Source organism: Hemiscyllium ocellatum, chromosome 2, assembly GCF_020745735.1.
Source record: "Hemiscyllium ocellatum isolate sHemOce1 chromosome 2, sHemOce1.pat.X.cur, whole genome shotgun sequence".
Taxonomy (NCBI): Eukaryota; Metazoa; Chordata; class Chondrichthyes; order Orectolobiformes; family Hemiscylliidae; genus Hemiscyllium; species Hemiscyllium ocellatum.
The window spans coordinates 72,502,265-72,521,234 of NC_083402.1; the positions used below are offsets into that span (position 1 = coordinate 72,502,265).

Here is an 18,970-nt window from a genome sequence, read left to right on the forward strand (position 1 = left end):
AATGAATTTCCTTTTATATCAAGGCAACATTTGCTCCAGTGAAAACGAAGTCAGTGTGAATAAGGGAGTAATCTCTCCACTGGCTTCAATAATACCAAGGTAAGTGGCTGCGGTTGTTGGAGACCAATGACCACAGCAGAGTTTCCATGCGCTCACAAGCCAATCAATGGGTCCAATGTGAGGTGCATTAGATTCCATCCCATGTCACATCTCATTCAAATTTGTTACATGCAACTTTGTCAAGATTTTTACAATGCAAGTAAGTCTACAAAGAAGAATTTTCATCAGTCCAATGATTTCCAGCTTAAAGGGTCTTCCAACATTTCATCCTGTGAGGAGGTGTCTGACCACTGACTGCAACCTCTGGCAAATAACTGCTGATATTGCAGAACCTAGTTGTTATTGTCGGTTTGAGAGAAGTAATGATGACAAACGATAACAGTTTTGCAGTAATTACGATCACAAAATCTCAGTCAATGTGTTTTATATTTAAGTTGCATTCTGCTATACAAAACAAGATACCAAGAAATAATTGTATTTCACGTGAAGATACAGCACAGGATTTGGAAAGCAGAATACTGTTTTAACCAGCAGTTTATTTTTTTTAAATGGTTACAATTGTTTTCACAGTTATATGAGGAAACAGATCCAGGATTATGTATATGTATTGAGATAACTTGATGAATGATTCCTTCTGTCCATGAGTTGCCAAGCTATAATGTTTATTAGATCCTCACTGTTTTTTTTCCTATCCTGTGCAGGTAGTTGACCAAATAGACCATCTTACCTGTGACCTACAGCTGGAAGAGGAAATGACTGACAGCTCCAAGACGGACACTATAAATAGCACCTCAAGTAGTACAACTGCCTCCAGTCTTGATAAGGTCAAAGTGCACTCAGTTAGATCAATTTGCAAGACAACGGTGACTTCATCAGCTATCCTAACAGTGCTAAAGAAGGCCAACCCTCCACCTCCACCTCCACGATTAACCCCTGTCCGATGTGAAGAGCCCCACAGACAATCTTATTGTGCCAACCCTTTGAAGACCAATGGGGCCTTGCTTCGCAATGGTGCATTCTTATGTAAGACAGATAAAGTGCCAAATGGAGATGTGTGTTGTCTCTCTGGTAACAATCCAGAAAAAATACGTAAACAATCACTGCTGCCCAGAGCTGATAAGGATAAATATCCACAGGTTACACGGGAAAGAGTTCGATTTAATGAGGAGGTTCAGTACCATGGCTACTGTCCGGATTGTGATGTTCAATATGACATGAGAAATAGGGATATACATTTGCATGGTGAATTGAGTAATGCAAAAGGAAAACCACCTCACCAGTGTGCTCCCCTTGAAAATGGAGGATCAGGCAGTAACTTTAGTCATAATTTCCCAATCATAAAAGGCAAAATCACACCTCCACAGACTGCTCCAAAGCCTCAAAAAACTATCCTGAGGAAGTCAACAACCACCACAGTTTGATGTAAGGATGTTATAAACTATTTTGTATCCTAAGGAATTGGGCACTTTCTACTCAAGCAATAAAGAGCCAAAATGCATTATACCCAGTGTTCTCCAGTGATGTGACACAGAAGAAATCACGGTAAGTGCAGCCATTTCCTCTTTCAAATTTGTCCATTGATTGTGTCAGTAGTGTGGCAGTTGGATTGTGTATTCTATGAGGTGAATAACATTGGTTGTTTAACAAATATGAAATATAGTGTGCTGAGGAATAGTATAACTCTCTGATGAACCTTACAGATCATTAAAAGTGCCACCACGATAAATATGTCTCCTTTTTGATTACTGTATTTATTTTCCATTCGTTAAGATTCCATTAGTTAGCATTCTTTACCAACAATGCCAATTGATCTGTAGGGGTAATTAAGTCAAACAATCATTGTGCTGGTTTTACTCCTGATTCTATGGTAATATTGAAACATTACAGAATATGACGTATGAAAACCAAGGAAGAATTCACTCTTCTTTCTAAGTCACTAACTCTTTCAATAGCTGTGTGTTAAGTTTGAAAACCCTAAGCTACACTTTTTTGTCACTTGCACCCATATAATTTAAAAATATGAAAACATAACTATTAACCACCATGTTCTGCCAAAATACATTGCACTTACTAAAAGTACAATATTGCAACAGTAAGATGATGGACTGCTTGAGATTCAATGAACCTAAACTGATGGACCTATTCTTACAGCGTAATAATTTCATAAGGAACAGAATTTTTTTGTTAGTTTACATGATTTATATAGTGTTATTAAAAACAGGCTTTAAATAGTATTTTGGAGCTATTTTCCATGAGAGAATCATAGAAAGAGAACAAATTGGGTTTTGACGTGGGCATGTTCATCTTTGAGCACCAAAGTATTCCATCTTTCACGATTCATACTGTTTGATTAGATTCCCTACAATATGGAAACAGGCCCTTCGGCCCAACAAGTCCACACCGACCCTCCAAAGAGTAACCCACCCAGACCCATTCCTCTACCCCAGACTACTGCACCTAACACTATGGACAATTTAGCATGGCCAATTCAACTAACCCGAACATCTTTGGGTTGTGGGAGGAAACCAGTGCATCCGGAGGAAACCTATGCAGCCATTGGGAGAATGTGCAAATTCTACACAGACAGCCCAAGGCAGGAATCAAACCTGGATCCCTGGCACTGTGAGGCAGTAGTGCTAACCACTGAGCCATCCTGCCACCTCTTTTGGCTGTTCTACAGATTTTCACTGGAAACGTGTTTTCTTTTTGGTAGATTAAAAACCTGTACTTTGTTTTTCTGTGCCTGTCGCTTGATTTAGATTTTGATTCAATTGTACTGACGTTTGGGATCACTGCACCCCACTAAAGGAAGTTGTTTGCTGGAAAGGCATCATGATCAAAAAAACTAACAGTAATTGAAATGATTTTTATATGCCATTATATCAAATATATGAAATCTGTGTGACTCTTTAATAAGTACAAGTCTAGATTAAGGTTTGAACAAGTTCTCCCACAGAAGCATTAGCTGATAGTTTTTGTTGATGGTAGTCATGATTTGGAGGTGCCAGTATTGGACTGGGGTGTACAAAGTTAAAAATCACACGACACCAGGTTATAGTCCGACAGGTTTACTTGGAAGCACTAGCTTTTGGAGTCCTGTGTCTTCATCAGGTTCTGCTCCACAACCACCTGAAGAAGAAGCAATGCTTCCAAATAAACCTGTTGGGCTATAACCTGGTATTATGTCATTTTTAACTATGTTTTTTTTGTTGACAGTGCTTTTTTTATGTTTTTTTAACTTCGAAATATACCATTGTTTAACAAATAATTTGGTAGCTGTGCTATTTATTGCTTGACCTGTCTTAACCACAAAGACCATTAATGGGCCTTGCTCTACTCTGCCAAGATTGATCACCATTTCAGATAAATTTCACCCCCTTCTTTCTTGTCTTCACCTTAAACTTTGTCCCTGCCATTTCCAAACTCATTCTAACAAGTGCAAGAGTCTGGTATACTTCCGTTGTCACTATAAGTTTGAGACCATCTGATCAGCTGCCTCTGCAGCTTTCTTCCACTCTCTAACCCAACAAACTAATCTCCTTCTGTCCTTCCACCCTTTCTTTATTCATGAACATGATTCTTTCTTCAGTTTCTCCTTTACTTTCTCTCATGCTTATTCTTAAGCTCATCTTGTTCACAAAGCCCATCTCTTGTTGACTTGAACCTAATCCCACCAAATGTTGACCACTCACTTTCCTTCCTAGATCCCTTTTAAATAATATTGTTCATCATTCCCTCTGAGATATAGTCTCCTCCCCTACAAATCTGTCAACACCACCCCTTTCCTAAATGAAAAACATGCTTTTCAAGCTGAAAGCCCTTTGTCCTGCCTGTTCAATATCCATCAACATATGCTTTCCATATCAGTGTCTAACTTTCTCATAGCTCCTGCATCTGAATCTGATGTCATGGAATTGAAATGACGTTTTAAAAAAAAGCCAAAAGCAATATCTTATGTAACTATATATCCATGGTTAATTATCCATTCTTCTTCATTCTGCTTGACCTGTCAGCAATCTTTGATGTGCTTGACCACACTATCCTCCTCGAATGTCTCTCCATCATTATCCAGCTTCCGCTTATGGTTTAATTGTTATCTATCCAATTATAACCACAGAACTATCTGCAATTGCTTCTCTCCTTGCTTCCTACCATTACTTGTTGACTCCCCTCAAGAATTTATCCTTCAACACTTTTTACTTATCATATACAAGATTATCTAGATGATATTATCTGAATACATGATGTCAACTTCCACATGTGCACTGATGACACCCAGCTCTACCTTACCTATGTTACCACCACCTCTCTTGACCTGTTCGCTAGTTCTACTTTGTCATTCTGCTTGTCCATCATTTATTGCTAGATATGCAGAAATATCCTTTGACAAAATATTGGAAAGACTAAAATCATTATTTTATGATTGCAAAATTATCAAGACTTTGCTGTATAAATGTTGCAAAGAAATGTATACTTGAAAAGTCTGCATATCAAATAACACAGACACATGATACAAACTCTGTTCTCTATCCATTAACTTGTTCCCTCAGTTGAATGTGTGAAATTGAATTAGGCTGATCACAACTAAAAACAAGTACTGGAAAGACTCAGGAAGTCCAGCAGCATTTGTGGACAAAGAAAAAGTCAAATTTTCAGTCTCGAATGACTCTTCTTCAGAGCATCCATTTAGGTCTCCAGTATGCACAATATTTCCTATTTGACCTTAGCAGGGGTTTCAGAACATATTACCATATGTCACTCTCTATAAACTTGAACCCATCCAAAACTCTGCTTGTATTTGACTTGCACTAACTCTGTTCTGCTGTCATTCTCTACTTTCTGCCCAATATCAACTCCTGGTCTGTCAAATCCTCAATATAAAATTCTCAAACTTGCTACCTAATGTCTTCATGACCTTACCCACCCTATCTCTTTAATCCACCTCAGCCTTATAATTCTCTGAGATCACTTCTCTCCTTCAGTTCTTGTCTCTTCTTCATCCTAATTCTATTTACTCTTTCATTGATGGTTATACCTTTACCTGTATGGTCCTAGGCTCTGGAATACATTCTCTCAGGATGGAATTTCTTCTCTCTATCTGCCTCCCCTTCCTTCTGAGATATTTACAAACACCTAACTAAAACAATACAAACAGTTGACACTAACTGTTCTCTTAGTTCCTTCTATTCCTCCTTATACTGAATTCATCAACATCTCACACAACCCAATAATCCTGCAATGTCTTTCAAAACATAGCCAGTTTGGTCAGTCGATGTACTAATTAATGTTCTTGGTGATGGAACTTGAGTTTTCTCACCCATGGCACATATTAATTTGATGATTAAATTGTTACAGATGGATTTGCATGCTTAATTCCTCCATAGTTTTTGAACTGTGTGGAAATTATTGGGAATTGGGAATCTTAGATTATCACACAAAAGGGACTGGAATTATGTAGGCCAGATTGGGGAAAGTTTGCAAACTCTTTTGCAAAACAAAGTGAACACTATTTTTTGGGACCATTGGCAACTTCCATGGCTATCATTCTGGAACTGAGTACTAATTTGCTAATCAAGTAAATAACATTCCACAATATGCCGTTGATGATTTGATCTCATGAGCTCTGGGTTTTAAGGCCTGTGCATGTTCTCAAAAAGGGCTACTGGACAAAACATTAACTCTGTTTCCTCTCAACAGATCAGACCTGCTGAGTTTCTCTGGCAATTTCTGGTATTGTGACAGTCAATGTTTATTTATAATGCTAGAATGCATTTGACTCATTGTGATCCTTTACTCTAAATTATCCATAAATTGTACTAACAGCAGGTGACACAGGTCAAAGCCTGGTGAATTGCCACCCAGTACTATTTCCCAGGAAGAGCATTTCTAATTATCAGATTGTGGCTTTTGTTGTAAGTTCATTTTGAACTAATTTTTATGGTCTATATTTCATAAATCCTAAAGTATATTACCAGCTTCACCTGAGGAATTTTTTTAAGTAACAACTGGAAATGAACCCAATCTGTTGGTGGTACTTGAACGTTTAGTCATTGACTACGATGGTGAATCTGACTCATCCCTTGAATAGTTCTCATCCATTAGTCCTGAAGCCTCTTCAGAGAATTTCAGTGATTTGTTATACATGCAGGTTTGTTTTGTAAAACTACAATTGAGTAATTGACGCCTCTGAAAAGTTGATAGTTTGGTGCATTCCCATAAGATAATAGAAACAAATCTAGAGCTTTCTGAATGACTAAAGAAGGTAAGATGAAACAGAATAGCTATGTATATGATAGATATTACATGGAGAATACAATTGATAGTCAGGCTCAATACAGAAGGTTCTAAAAAATTTTTAAATCAGCAAAGCAAATAGAGAAAATGAAAAGAGACTGGCAGTTTATTATAGACCTAAAATGGGATGGATGCATGGAAACAGTGATCTTAACTGAGATACTAAATGAATACTTGATCAAGGAAAAAAAAAAATCTGTCCTGGTCATGTTGAGAGAAGAGGTAGTTGAAACACTTGATAGATTGAAAATGAGAAGCAAGAGGTATTAGGCTGGTTATATTTGATGTTTATAAGTTATTCAGACTAGATGAGATACATCCAAGGATATTGAGAAAGTAAATGTAGACATTGTGGACACTCTGTCAAAGTTTTTCAACTCATCTTAGAATTAGGGCCAGACCATTCAGAAGAGATGCTAGGAAGCACTTCTACACACAAACTGGTAGATGTTTGAAATTCTCTTCCACAAGTGGCCGTAGATGCTGATTTTAAATCTGAAGTAGGTAAGCTTTTGGGAAACAAAGATATTAAGGGATATGGGCCAAAGGCAAGTATATGCAGTTTGACCACAGATGAGGCATGATCTTATTGAATAGTGAAACAGGCTTGAGGAGCTGAATGTCCTACTCCTGTTCCTATGTTCTGATATTCCAAGATACAAAGATGGTGTCAGACAACTGGAGAATTGCACTCACATTCAAAAAAATGTGTAAAGACATGCTCAGTAACCACAGTCTAGTCAGTTTAAATATGGTGGTGGAGAAATATTTAGAAATTATTTTTGGAAAAAATAAACAGTCACTAGGACAAATGAAGATTAATTAAGTAAAGCCAGAATGGAATAGTCAAAGGGCGAATCATGTTTAATTTTATAAATCTTTTGCAAGAAAACATTTCTTTAAATATAATAATTTTGCACAGTTAAAACGATTGATTAAAGCTTGCTTTATTATTTATTACTTTCAATCTATCATAAAAAAACTTAATCACATCCTTTAATTTACTTGTTTTTTTGTTTAAAAAACTGGTGCAAAATGGGTAGCTGAAGTCAGTATCTAGATGCCACATTCCTTTCCAATTTACTTTAAAAGGGTCAGGTTCCCAACATCAGATTTGCATGGGATGGATGGGTAAACTATTGAATATTAGCACTTCACAACATTCTTCATAACTTAGCTTGATTTTGGTTTATGAGGCAACAAAGAGGGGAGATGGCAATAATGTAATTGAAGTAGTCTAATAAACCAATTCAATGTTCATCCAACAGAAAACAGGTGACCTGTATTTGGGATAAAATAAATTTTTGCTCATTTAAGTTTATTTCTCAACAATACATTTCCACTTAAGAAGACATTAGACACAAATGTTTTAGGAAAGCTATCCATACTACGAATGGACAGAGTTCATTAACTGTAATTTGTTCTTATTAGTAGGAATACTTGGCATTCTGTCTGTTTATTGCTTCCATTCCTCTCTAATAAGCTTTTTATAAAATATCTTTCCAGACAGAATTTTTGACTGGAGGGATGTTTTCACAACTCATCACCATTAAAGCATTCCTACATTGAGCAATAAGTATTGTAATTTTCAAAGTGAATGAGGTTTTTTTTAGAGTCCACACTGATCCGTCGAAGCATATACCACCCAGACCCATACTCCTACATTTACCCCTTCATCTAAAACTACGGGCAATTTAGCGTGGCCAATTCACCTAACCTGCACATTTTTGGACTGTGGGAGGAAACCGGAGCACCTGGAGGAAACCCACGCAGACACGGGGAGAATGTGCAAACTTCACACAGAGAGTCGCCTGAGGCAGGAAGACTCATCCTTTCAATAGACTGGATGGGTAAATTGTCCTTAATTTGCAGGATTAAAAAAGTGAAGTTTGGTTGTTGGAATATCTTTGAATTGCTAATACGTCTCTGCACGTGACCATTGTTCTCTGATATTCAGTTAATCTTCATGAAATGACAAATTCATAATATGTTTCAATTATCATGTGACTCAAAAGTAATGAAGAAAAAGTGCTTTTTTCGTAAGCACATTATCCACATTCAACTTCATTAAATTGGTTGTAAATTCTAAACATGGTTTACAATGTATGGGGTGCAGAAGGAGAGAATTGAACTAAAAGCTTACAGAAACCGTGAAAGAAATATACATTGACAAGAAAACAAATATCATAGAGTCATAGAGATGAGTAGCACAGAAACAGACCTTTCAGTCCAAATCATCCATCCCAACCAGATATCTTAAACTAATCTAGCCCCATTTGCCAGCACTTGGCCCATATCCCTCTAAACCCTTCCTATTCATACACCCATGTTATAATTTTACAAGTCTCCACCACTTCTTCTGGTAGCTCATTCCACACAGCACCACTCACTGCATTAAAAAGCTGCTCCCTATGTCCCTTCTAAATCTTTCCCCACTCACCTTAAACCTATGCCCTCTAGTTTTGGACTCCCCCTCCCAGGGAAAATACCTCGTCTGTTTACCCTATCCATGCCTGTCATGATTTTATAAACATGTATAAGGTCACCCCTCAACCTCCAATACTCCAGAGAGAACAGTCCAAGACTATTCAGCCTCCCCCTATAGCTTAAAACCTCCAACCCTGCTAACATCCTCATAAATCTTTCCTGAACCCTTTCAAGTTGAACAACATCTTTCCCATAGCAGGAAGACCAGAATTGAATGCAGTATTCTAAACTTGACCTCACCAATGTCACGTTCAGCCGCAACATGATCTCCGAACGCTACACAATGCATTGACTAATAAAGGCAAGTGTACCAAAGCCACCTTCACTATCCTGTCTACCTGCGACTCCACTTTCAAAGGACTATGAACCTGCATTCCGAGCTCTCTCTGTTTGGCAGCACTCCCCAAACCCTTAACTAAGTGTATACATCCTGTCCTGATTTGCCTTTCCAAAGTGCAACACCTCACGTTTGTCGAAATTAAACTCCATCTGCCATATCTCCTCCCATTTGCCCTGGGTTGGATCAAGGTCCTGTTGTACTCTGAGGTAACCTTCTTGGCTGTTCTACTGCACCTCCTGTTTTGCTACAAAATATGAGTAACTGGGAAATAAAAGCAATAGGAAAACTGTTGATGAGGGAATTGTAATGTTAAGAAAAACATAATAGAAAAAGAATATTCTTCACTATACATGAAGTTGAGTTTTTCAGAGGCAGGATGAAAGTTACTGTAGGCACTGGAATTCAAGAAAATATCAAAATGGGTTGGGAACCTGAGGTGTGATTGCAGTGCACAGGAGGATGAGAGTAGGGAGGGCATTGACAGGATTTCACGGTCACAGGGATGTGCTGGCAGACAGCAAGCTGGTTTGAAGTGTGTCTACTTCAACCGCCAGAAGTATCCGAAACAAGGTAGGTGAGCTTGCAGTAAGGATAGCTACCTGGGACTTTGATGTTGTGGATATTTCGGAAACATGGATAGAGCAGGGTAAGGAATGGATGTTGCAGGTTCCAGGATTTAGATCTTTCATTAAAAACAGGCAAGGCGCTAAAAGAAAGGGAGGTGTTGCCTTGTTAGTCAAGGATAGTATAACAGCAGCTGAGAGAACTTTCGATGAGGACTCATCTACTGAGGTAGTATGGGCTGAGGTTAGAAACAGGAGAGGACAGGTCACACTGCTGGGAGTTTTTAATAGGCCTCTGCAGAGTTCCAGGAGGGTGGAGGAAAGGATTAGCAAAATGATTCTGGGTAAGAATGAGAGGAACAGGGTGGTCATTATGGGGGCCTTTAACTTCCCCAACATTAACTGGAAATGCTATAACTCTAGTACGTTAGGTGTATCAGTTTTTGTCCAATGTGTACAGGGGGGTTTCCCTGATACAGTATGTCAAAGGGCCAACAAGAAAGGAGGCCATACTGGTTCTGGTCCTTGGTAATGGATCAGGCCAGATGTTTGATTTAGTTGCAGGTGAGTACTTTGGAGAGAATGACCATAATTACGTTTAGTTTAGCGATGGAAAGGGATAGGTACATGCCACAGGGCAAGAGTTATCGATGGGGCAAGGGCAATTATAATGCGATTAGGCATGACTTAGGATGCATAGGATGGGGTAGCAAAAGGCAGCGGATGGGGCCAATCGAAATGTGGAGCTGGTTTAAGGAACAGATATTGTGTCCTTGATAGGTATGTCCCTGTCAGGCAGGGAGGAAGTGATAAGGTAAGGGAACCATAGTTTACTACAGAAATTGCATCTCTTGTTAAGCGGAAGAAGGAGGCTTATGTGTTAATGAGACAAGGTGGTTCTGATGAGGCGATGGACAGTTACAGATTAGCTAGGAAGGATTTAAAGAGAGAGTTAAGAGCAAAGAAAGGACATGAGCAGTCATTAGCAGATAGAATAAAGGAGAACCCTAAAGCTTTCTATAGGTGTGTAAGGAATAAAAGGATGGGAATAGGACCAGTCAAAGACAGAAGTGGGAAGTTGAGTGTGGACCCTGTGAAAATTGGAGAGGTGCTAAACAAATATTTCTCATTGGTTTTCACTCAGGAAAGGAAGAATATTGTAGAGGAGAAAAATGAGATACATGATATTAGACTAGAAAGGATTGAGGTTAGTTACAAAGAGGTGTTATCAATTCTAGAAGGAGACAAGTCCTCTAGGCTAGATGGGAATTTTCCGAGGATTCTCTGGGAAGCTAGGGAGGAGATAGCAGATCCTTTGGCTTTGACCTTTGAGTTGTCATTGTCTACAGGTTTAGTACCAGAGGACTGGAGGATTGCAGATGTTGTGCCCTTGTTCAAGAAGGGCAGTAGAGATGATCCATGTAATTATAGACCAGTGAGCCTTACTTCTGTTGTAGGAAAGGTTTTAGAAAGGGTTATAAGAGATAGGATTTATAATCATCTGGCAAACAACAATTTGATTTCAGATAGTCAACATGGATTCGTCAAGGGCAGGTCGTGTCTCACAAATCTCATTAAGTTTTTTGAGAAGGTGACCAGACATGTAGATGAAGGTAGGGCAGTTGACGCAGTGGACATGGACTTCAGTAAAGCCTTTGATAAGGTTCCACATGGTAGGTTGTTGGAGAAAATGCAGAGGGATGGTTTTGAGGGTGATTTAGCAGTTTGAATTGGAAACTGGCTTTCTGGAAGAAGGCAGTGAGTGGTGGTTGATGGGAAATATTCAGCCTGGAGTCCAGTTACCAGTAGTATACCACAAGGATCTGTTTTGGGATCACTGCTGTTTGTCATTTTTATAAATGACTTAGACGCAGGCATAGGTGGATGGGTTAGTAAGTTTGCAGATGACACTAAAGTTGGTGGAGTAGTGGACAGTGTGGAAGAATGTTACAGGTTGCAGGGGGACTTGGATAAACTGCAGAATTAGGCTGAGAGGTGGCAAGTGGAGTTCAATGCAGCTAAATGTGAGGTGATTCACTTTGAGAAGAATAACAGGAAGGCAGATTACTGGATCAATAGAAAGATTCTTGGTCATGTGGATGTGCAGAGGGATTTTGGAGTCCATGTACATAGATCCCTGAAAGTTGCCACCCAGGTTGATGGTGCTGTTAAAAAGGCATACGGTGTGTTAGGTTTCATTGGTAGAGGGATTGAGTTCTGTAGCCATACTGTCATGCTGCAACTATACAAACGTTAGTGCGGCCGCACTTGGAATATTGTGTGCAGTTCTGGTCACCCCATTACAGGAAGAATGTAGAATCATTGGAAAAGGTGCAGAGGAGATTTACCAGGATGTTGCCTGGTCTGCAGGAAAGCTCTTATGAGGAAAGGTGAGAGACTTGGGTCTGTTCTCATTGGAAAGAAGAAGACTAAGAGGGGATTTGATAGAGTCATACAAGATGATCGGAGGATTAGATAGGGTAGACAGTGAAGGTCTTTTTCGTAGGATGATGATGTCAGCTTGCAAGGGGGGCATAACTACAAATTGAGGGGTGATAGATTTAAATCAGATGTCAGAGGCAGGTTCTTTACTCAGAGAGTGGTAAGGGCTTGGAATGCCCTACTTGCCAATGTAGCTAACTCAGCCACATTAGGGAGATTTAAACAACCCTTGGATAAGCACACAGATGACGATGAGATAATGTATGGGGACGAGCTGAGAGTAGTTCACAGGTCAGTGCAACATCGAGGCCCGAAGGACCTGTTCTGCGCTCTGTTGTTCTATGTTGTATGTTCTAAAACTGTGAAAGAGAACTTTCAAAAAATAAACATTTTTACTGAGAAATTAAAGAAAATACAGATAGAAGGTGTGTTATATTAACTTGAAGCAGAGCCCTACAAACTGCAGTTGACATTTATTTTTACATGTAATTGACACTTGGAAAAAATGCAAATTTCCTCCATCCTTTGCGCTGCTTCCTTGTTATGACAGATGTCATACTACTTGAGCCATTAACCTTCTCCAACCCCATGCATAAGCTGTGAAAGAAGATTCTGTATTCATCTAAATTATGCTCAATGCAGCAATGACCAACTTCACTATTCCTGATGTTCAGCAGCTTTTTAAAAAATTCTGCATACCATCCTGTATTTTTTCATGGCTTCAAGAATTAATGTTCTAACATCTATTGAATAATAATGATATAAAGAAGGAAGATAATCTGACTCCTGCGCTATGGTCTGGAACATTTTGCCCTTGGTGACTTATTTTAGCCATGTTTTACATTCTTGAACACGGTACGAAGACTCCTCAGAGGTTTTGTTCATTGTTCACTCATAGTGATCGCCACAAATGTAATTTCTATGAAAGGGAGCAATAGAATGGAGTGTATTTTCTAAGTGTCAATGTTTTTCTAATTGCAATTAGTCTGTGAAAAGTTGTATCAGGGCCAGTCTTTTGGCTTCTTCCTGCACAGTTAGCACAAACTGGCTTCTGAACAAACCTCCCTGCTGTTTGAAATGTTTAACTGCATCTCCAATGTGCAGTTTCAGTTGAATTTGGTGTTTGTCCAGGATACATCATAAATTCCAGAGAATGGGAGGGGGTATATAATGAGCTCTCAAACCATTTGGAAATGGTTTCCTTTCATATTGTCTAAACAGCCAAAATTTCAATATTACAATATGACGATTGAATAAATATATTCAGACCATTCAGTTTTCCAACTGTTGGTTAACTTTTTTAAGCTGGACAATCTTGTAGAAATGGCTTTATTTTAGAGTTTAGTACTCATGATTGTGGATGGATTAAGAAGCATCTAATTAGAGAGTTCAGACGATGATTCAGACAATTTAGGAATCTGAATATTCAGAAGAGATAATGAAGAGTCAAATTATGGATCTACATATTCACATCAGGCACTGAATAGGCAAATACTCTCTTCTATCCTGTGTAGAATTTAGATGAATATTCAGAATAAATTGTGATGGTTTTTAATGATATTTTGCAAAAAATATATAGTACATTTCACCTGCATGTAGGCAGATAGGTAAGAATATTTGCTGTTTTGGTTTGAGGGTTCTGTGTTCCTTATTCGTGGTGAAATTATTGTCATTGAATTTCTACATTATGTGGCGCTTGCCTGATGAGCTTGTATGAATTGGTAAGGAGTCACTAATCAGAATGAGGGTCCCCTTTGCTTGCAAGCTACCAACAATATTTTAATGGTAAAATTACTGATCATAATATGCCTAATATTCTGGTTTACACACATGGCTCCAATCTTCCAGACACATCGACAGTTTGCTTTGTCACAGCCGACTGTCAGCAGAAATCATTTACCAAGTGTAAACGGTGCTTAAACTAGAATTCAGCAGAGGGGCAGCCTGCAGCTAATTTATGAAGGTATTGATCTCACTGTCTGGCAGGTGCAGCCTTTTCTTTTCAAGTTTGATGACTAAAGCAGGATATGAAAATGAGTATAAAGCAGGCATTAGAAGCCTTGATTATGCAAATTAACAGAATCATTGAGTTAATTTTGTTTTATCTGCTAATGCACTGCTAATACACTTATGCATAGTGTAGTTGGGCAGAGAGGAAATCTGGGTCTCTCTCCGTACTGTGCAGATTTTAACTTCATAGTGTGTGACTTTTTAGTCTGACAGACTGTCTGCTAGGATGTCAAATTGACATCCATCTGAAAACTTCAAAGAAGGCCACAGGGATGGTAGGCCCAAACCCTGATCCCCAGAGTTGGGGAAAATGATCTCCAATGCCCGGTCCCTTCCTGGGAAGGGATCAAAGCTTCAATAAGGTTCCAATTCTTGATAACCAGGGTAGGGAGAAGGGGGTATCTGATCTCTGATTTCTGTGGGTTGGGCATGTTTGCCTTGGAGCAGGGTGCTTTAGCACTAGGGCGGAGCACTACCAATCATCATGGCCCTTGGTGTGTTAGCGGAATAGTATCATCTAGGATGACAAAATAAGCACTTACAGCTAATGGAATGCCATCCCTTAATCTGAGGAAAATTGAATATAGAAGTAGTATGGTTTTATTTCAGTTATAGAGCACACTGGTGAGATCACATCTGGGAGTACTGTATATAGTATTGATTACCTCATTTAAGGAAATTTGCAAATGTGTTACGGCAGTTCAGAAAAGGAAGACTAATACGTGGTAATGTTATGTGGAGAGAAAAGTTGGACAAGCTAGCCTTATATACACTGGAGTTCAGAAGAGTATGAGTGGACTAGATTGAAACATAAGATCCCAAGAAATCTTGATGGGGTGGATGTGGATAGAATGTTTCCTCTTATGGGGGAATCTAGGAACAGGACTTTTTAAAAATAAGGGGCTACCCATATATGACAGAGTTGAGGTGAAACATTTTAACTCAGAGAGTTTTCAGTGTTTGGAACACTCTTTCAGAAAAGGTGGTGGCTTTCTCATTCTCTGAATTTATATGCTCACATGTGATAGCACTTGCCTTCTGCTTCAGCCTGTTCTTGGCCTCCTGCTGTTGTTATCTTTCTTGGATTTGGAAAATGCAACTGGCAAAATAAGTTAGACATGAGGCATCTCACCTCGTTTTTATATTTAACATGCAAAGCCAACTCCCACGCACAGGTCAGTTCCCAAACTTCTCCCCATTCTCAGTTTAAAAAAAACTTCAATATCATTGCCCTTTTAAATTTCTGACTGCAAGCATTTTCCCAACCACTTATCCACATTGTAATTCCCAGTCCATTAAATTATACAATGCCAAAAGAACCAATACAGGAGAGGAGATGGCTTCGTGGTATTTTCTGAACTGTTAATCCAGAGACTCAGATCATGTTCTGGGAACTCCGGTTTGAATCCTTCCAGGGCAGATGTTGGAATTTGAATTCATTTGTAAAGAAATTCTGGAATTAAATGTCTAATGATGAGCATGAATTCATTGTCAATTGTCAGAAAGAACCCATTGGGTTTACTAATGTCCTTTAGGGAAGGAAACTGCTACCTTTACCTGGTCTGGCCTACATGTGACTCCAGATCCTCAGCAATATGGTGACTCAAATGTCCTCTGGGCAATTAAGAATGGGCATTAAATGCTGCCTAGTCAGCAACACCGTTATCCCATGAATAAATAAAGAAAACAGAATACTGTGTCTGTACGAACCCTTCAGAGAACCACGCAATTAGTAACACGCTATGAAATTCAAATTAAAAACCAGAGTACTCGACAAACCACAACATCCACTTTCCTCGATAAAATAGATGTAGTAATGATTGTAAATACTTTTTGCATAGTATTTTTCTTCAATATTGGTTAAGTCCATGGGAATTATTATTTGCAGATTAATTTGTTTCTGATTCCACCTTTGATATTTAACTGAAGAAATATTATTGAAAGAGAAATGTTGAAGAAGATCACTTGCTGTGGAGCTGCAGTCACAGCTGTGGTTGAAGATCAGCCTGCTGGGATAAGACCCCTCCCCCCGTCCCCACTATGACTAAGGTTTAAAAGCTTTACATGTACAGTATAAATACTTTACTGTTTCTATTTTTATTTTCCTTTCTTTATACAGGCAGTTGAACCTGTAACCTTCCTAAGCTGTAGGAATAATTTCCTTCACAATTAGGAAACTTGGTGCCTCCTGTATTTGCTCATTAAGGCAATATTGTGAGATTCAAACAGCAATGAGTATGTTATTCCTTCAGAAAATTAAACTCATTAATTAGCATTTTCATTAATTGATACCAATGGTTTCCAGTGCATATTGGATAATGTGCATTTTACTGTGTAAAGGTTTGACATAACTTCCTTTCTTGTGTTTTCTCTAATCATGAAACCAAAGATCCAGCATTTTTAACAGCCTTATCAACTTGTGCTGTTACCTTGAAAGAAATGTGTACGTACACCCCCAAGATTCACTATTCCTGTCCCCCATTACATTTGTGCCTTTTAGATTATACTGCTTCTCCTCATTGTTTCTTCCAAAATGCATCACTTCACTTTTCTCAACATTTAAGTTTAATGCCCAAGTCACTAGTTTATTTCTCCTAAAGTCTACTCCTATCTTCCTCACTGCATACTATATTTACAAGATTATTTTATCCTCTGAAAACTTCGAAATTATATCCTGCATCCAAACTGAGGTCATTAATATTTATAAAAAGCAATGAGTTGTTTCTAATTTGAACCATTCTATACTAGTGTACAGACCTAAAAACCAACCATTCACCAATAATCCTAATTTTCTGTTTTTAGCCTATTATAATCTTTGTTGCCATTGTACCTTAATTTTACATGTTTCAATTTTGCTCACAAGTCAGTTATGTGTTTTTTTAAAAAAATGCCTTTTGTAAGTCCATTTACCAGATATCAATCATACTACCTGAACCAATTCCTTTTCTTCACCATAGATCACGTTAATAAACCATAATTTACCTCTAACACACTTTGCTCCCATTCACTTCTTAACTCACATTTTTCCACATGACTATTCTTTTTATCTTTGCTTGTCCTTAATAACATACTCGCTAGCCACATTAGACTGAGTGACCTGTGGTTTTTGGGCATATCTTCCTCGCTGTGTGAATCGCAATCCACCAGATCTCTGGCACTACTTCAATATATAAGGAGGATGGAAGAAGAAAAAAGATTGTCTTACAGAAGAAATGTATTTTGGCCCTCTGGCACATGTCACTATTATTTTTATAACAACCACACCACAAATTATGTGTGTGTTTAGTTATTCATGCAAAGTAAATGTCCTAATATGGATGATTTGAGGTTTAGAAACAGCACAGAATATTTATTTTTCTCTATTAGATTATTCATCCAAATTTGTTCTCATCATTTGTAATGCATTTATAATCTACAATACTGACTGTTGTGCTTTTACTCAGAATTGTTTATGTGATATACTATTTTTGGGACAAGGCTTTTCAGTGAAGCAGATGCAATTACCATAATTATAGAGTGAATAATTGTAGGTTATTTTGTTTGTGTATAGAATTAACCCTTTGAAGGGATTACGCAGTGCAACTGCACTGTATTTTCTCAGTAAACACAGCAAAAAAAAACGAAAATGAAAAACCAACACACCAGTTAGTTCCAGTGATCTTTTTGTAAGATGGCATCTTCATCATGAGCATTCAATGCATTCAGCGAGGATTTGATTTCTTGAAACATCCAGCCTTCCAGCATAAGCTCAGTGGTTTTATGTTGATACTCTGGTAGCTATCCAAATTTTACAACCATTTTTTTAGCAGAACATATAGTTTAGTTAATCCTAGCTCTGTTACCAAAGGTTGGGCTGACCTATTTGTTTTCTTTCCACAAACCTATGGTTTGCTTCTGAATCCTTCCTTATTAAGAGTGGATGACTCATCTACAAACATATGGACATTGAAAATTGGAGCAAACCCATTTGGCCACTGCTAAGAAAATGAGATCTTGGCTCATCTTTGAGGTCTTAACTCCACTTTCCTGTTTACCTCTCCAGAAGCCTTACTAAATTATAAATCAGACATTTATTTAATCTAACTGTGAGTACAGATTTTTAAAAATTGTTTCATTGGAAGTAGACATCAGTGCCAAAGCCAGAATTTGTTACCTATTATTAATTGGCTTGAACTGAGTAGCTTGAGGGTAACTAAATGTTAATTCCATTGCTGTGGGTCTGGAGCTGCTCGTAGGCCAGACCAGGTGAAGATGGTAAATTTTCTTCCCTCATGAATATTAATAAACCCTGCCTCCACCACACTGTAACATGGTGCATTCTAAACCCTAATCACACACTGCACAAAAATATTTCTTCTCACATCATATTTAACTATTTTGTAAATCTTTTAAAACCTGGGTCCTTTTGTTCTTTTTTTATTTATGGACAGAAACAGTTTCTCCCTATCTATTTGTCCAGACCTCTTTTGATTTTGGAAACATCAATCAAGTTTGCTCTTACCCTTCAGCTCTCTAAGGTTCATTATCACTGCTTTACCTATTCGTCTTCATTATTAAAACAATGTTTTTTTTCTGTACTCCCTCCACTATTTTCACATTCTTGCTAAAGTATGGCGAACAGAACTGTGCATACTATTCCAGCTGAGATCTAACTTTCACAAGTTCAGCATACCATCTCTGCTCTTGTAATCTCTCCATTATTAATAAATCCTAAGATACTGTATGCTTTATTAACCACTGAGTCTTCACTTTTTCTGACACCTTTGATAACTTT

At 38.2% G+C, this 18,970-nt stretch overlaps 1 protein-coding gene across 1 annotated transcript in view; it reads left to right on the forward strand.

The window, feature by feature from the left end:
• Positions 1 to 18,970, forward strand: part of prr16 (proline rich 16) — a 243,051-nt gene that overhangs the window by 106,695 nt on the left and 117,386 nt on the right. The window contains exon 2 of the mRNA XM_060844684.1: positions 762 to 1,602. Within this exon, the coding sequence (XP_060700667.1) occupies positions 762 to 1,481 (720 nt within the window). The 3' untranslated portion in view covers positions 1,482 to 1,602. The remainder of the gene's footprint in view (positions 1 to 761; positions 1,603 to 18,970) is intronic.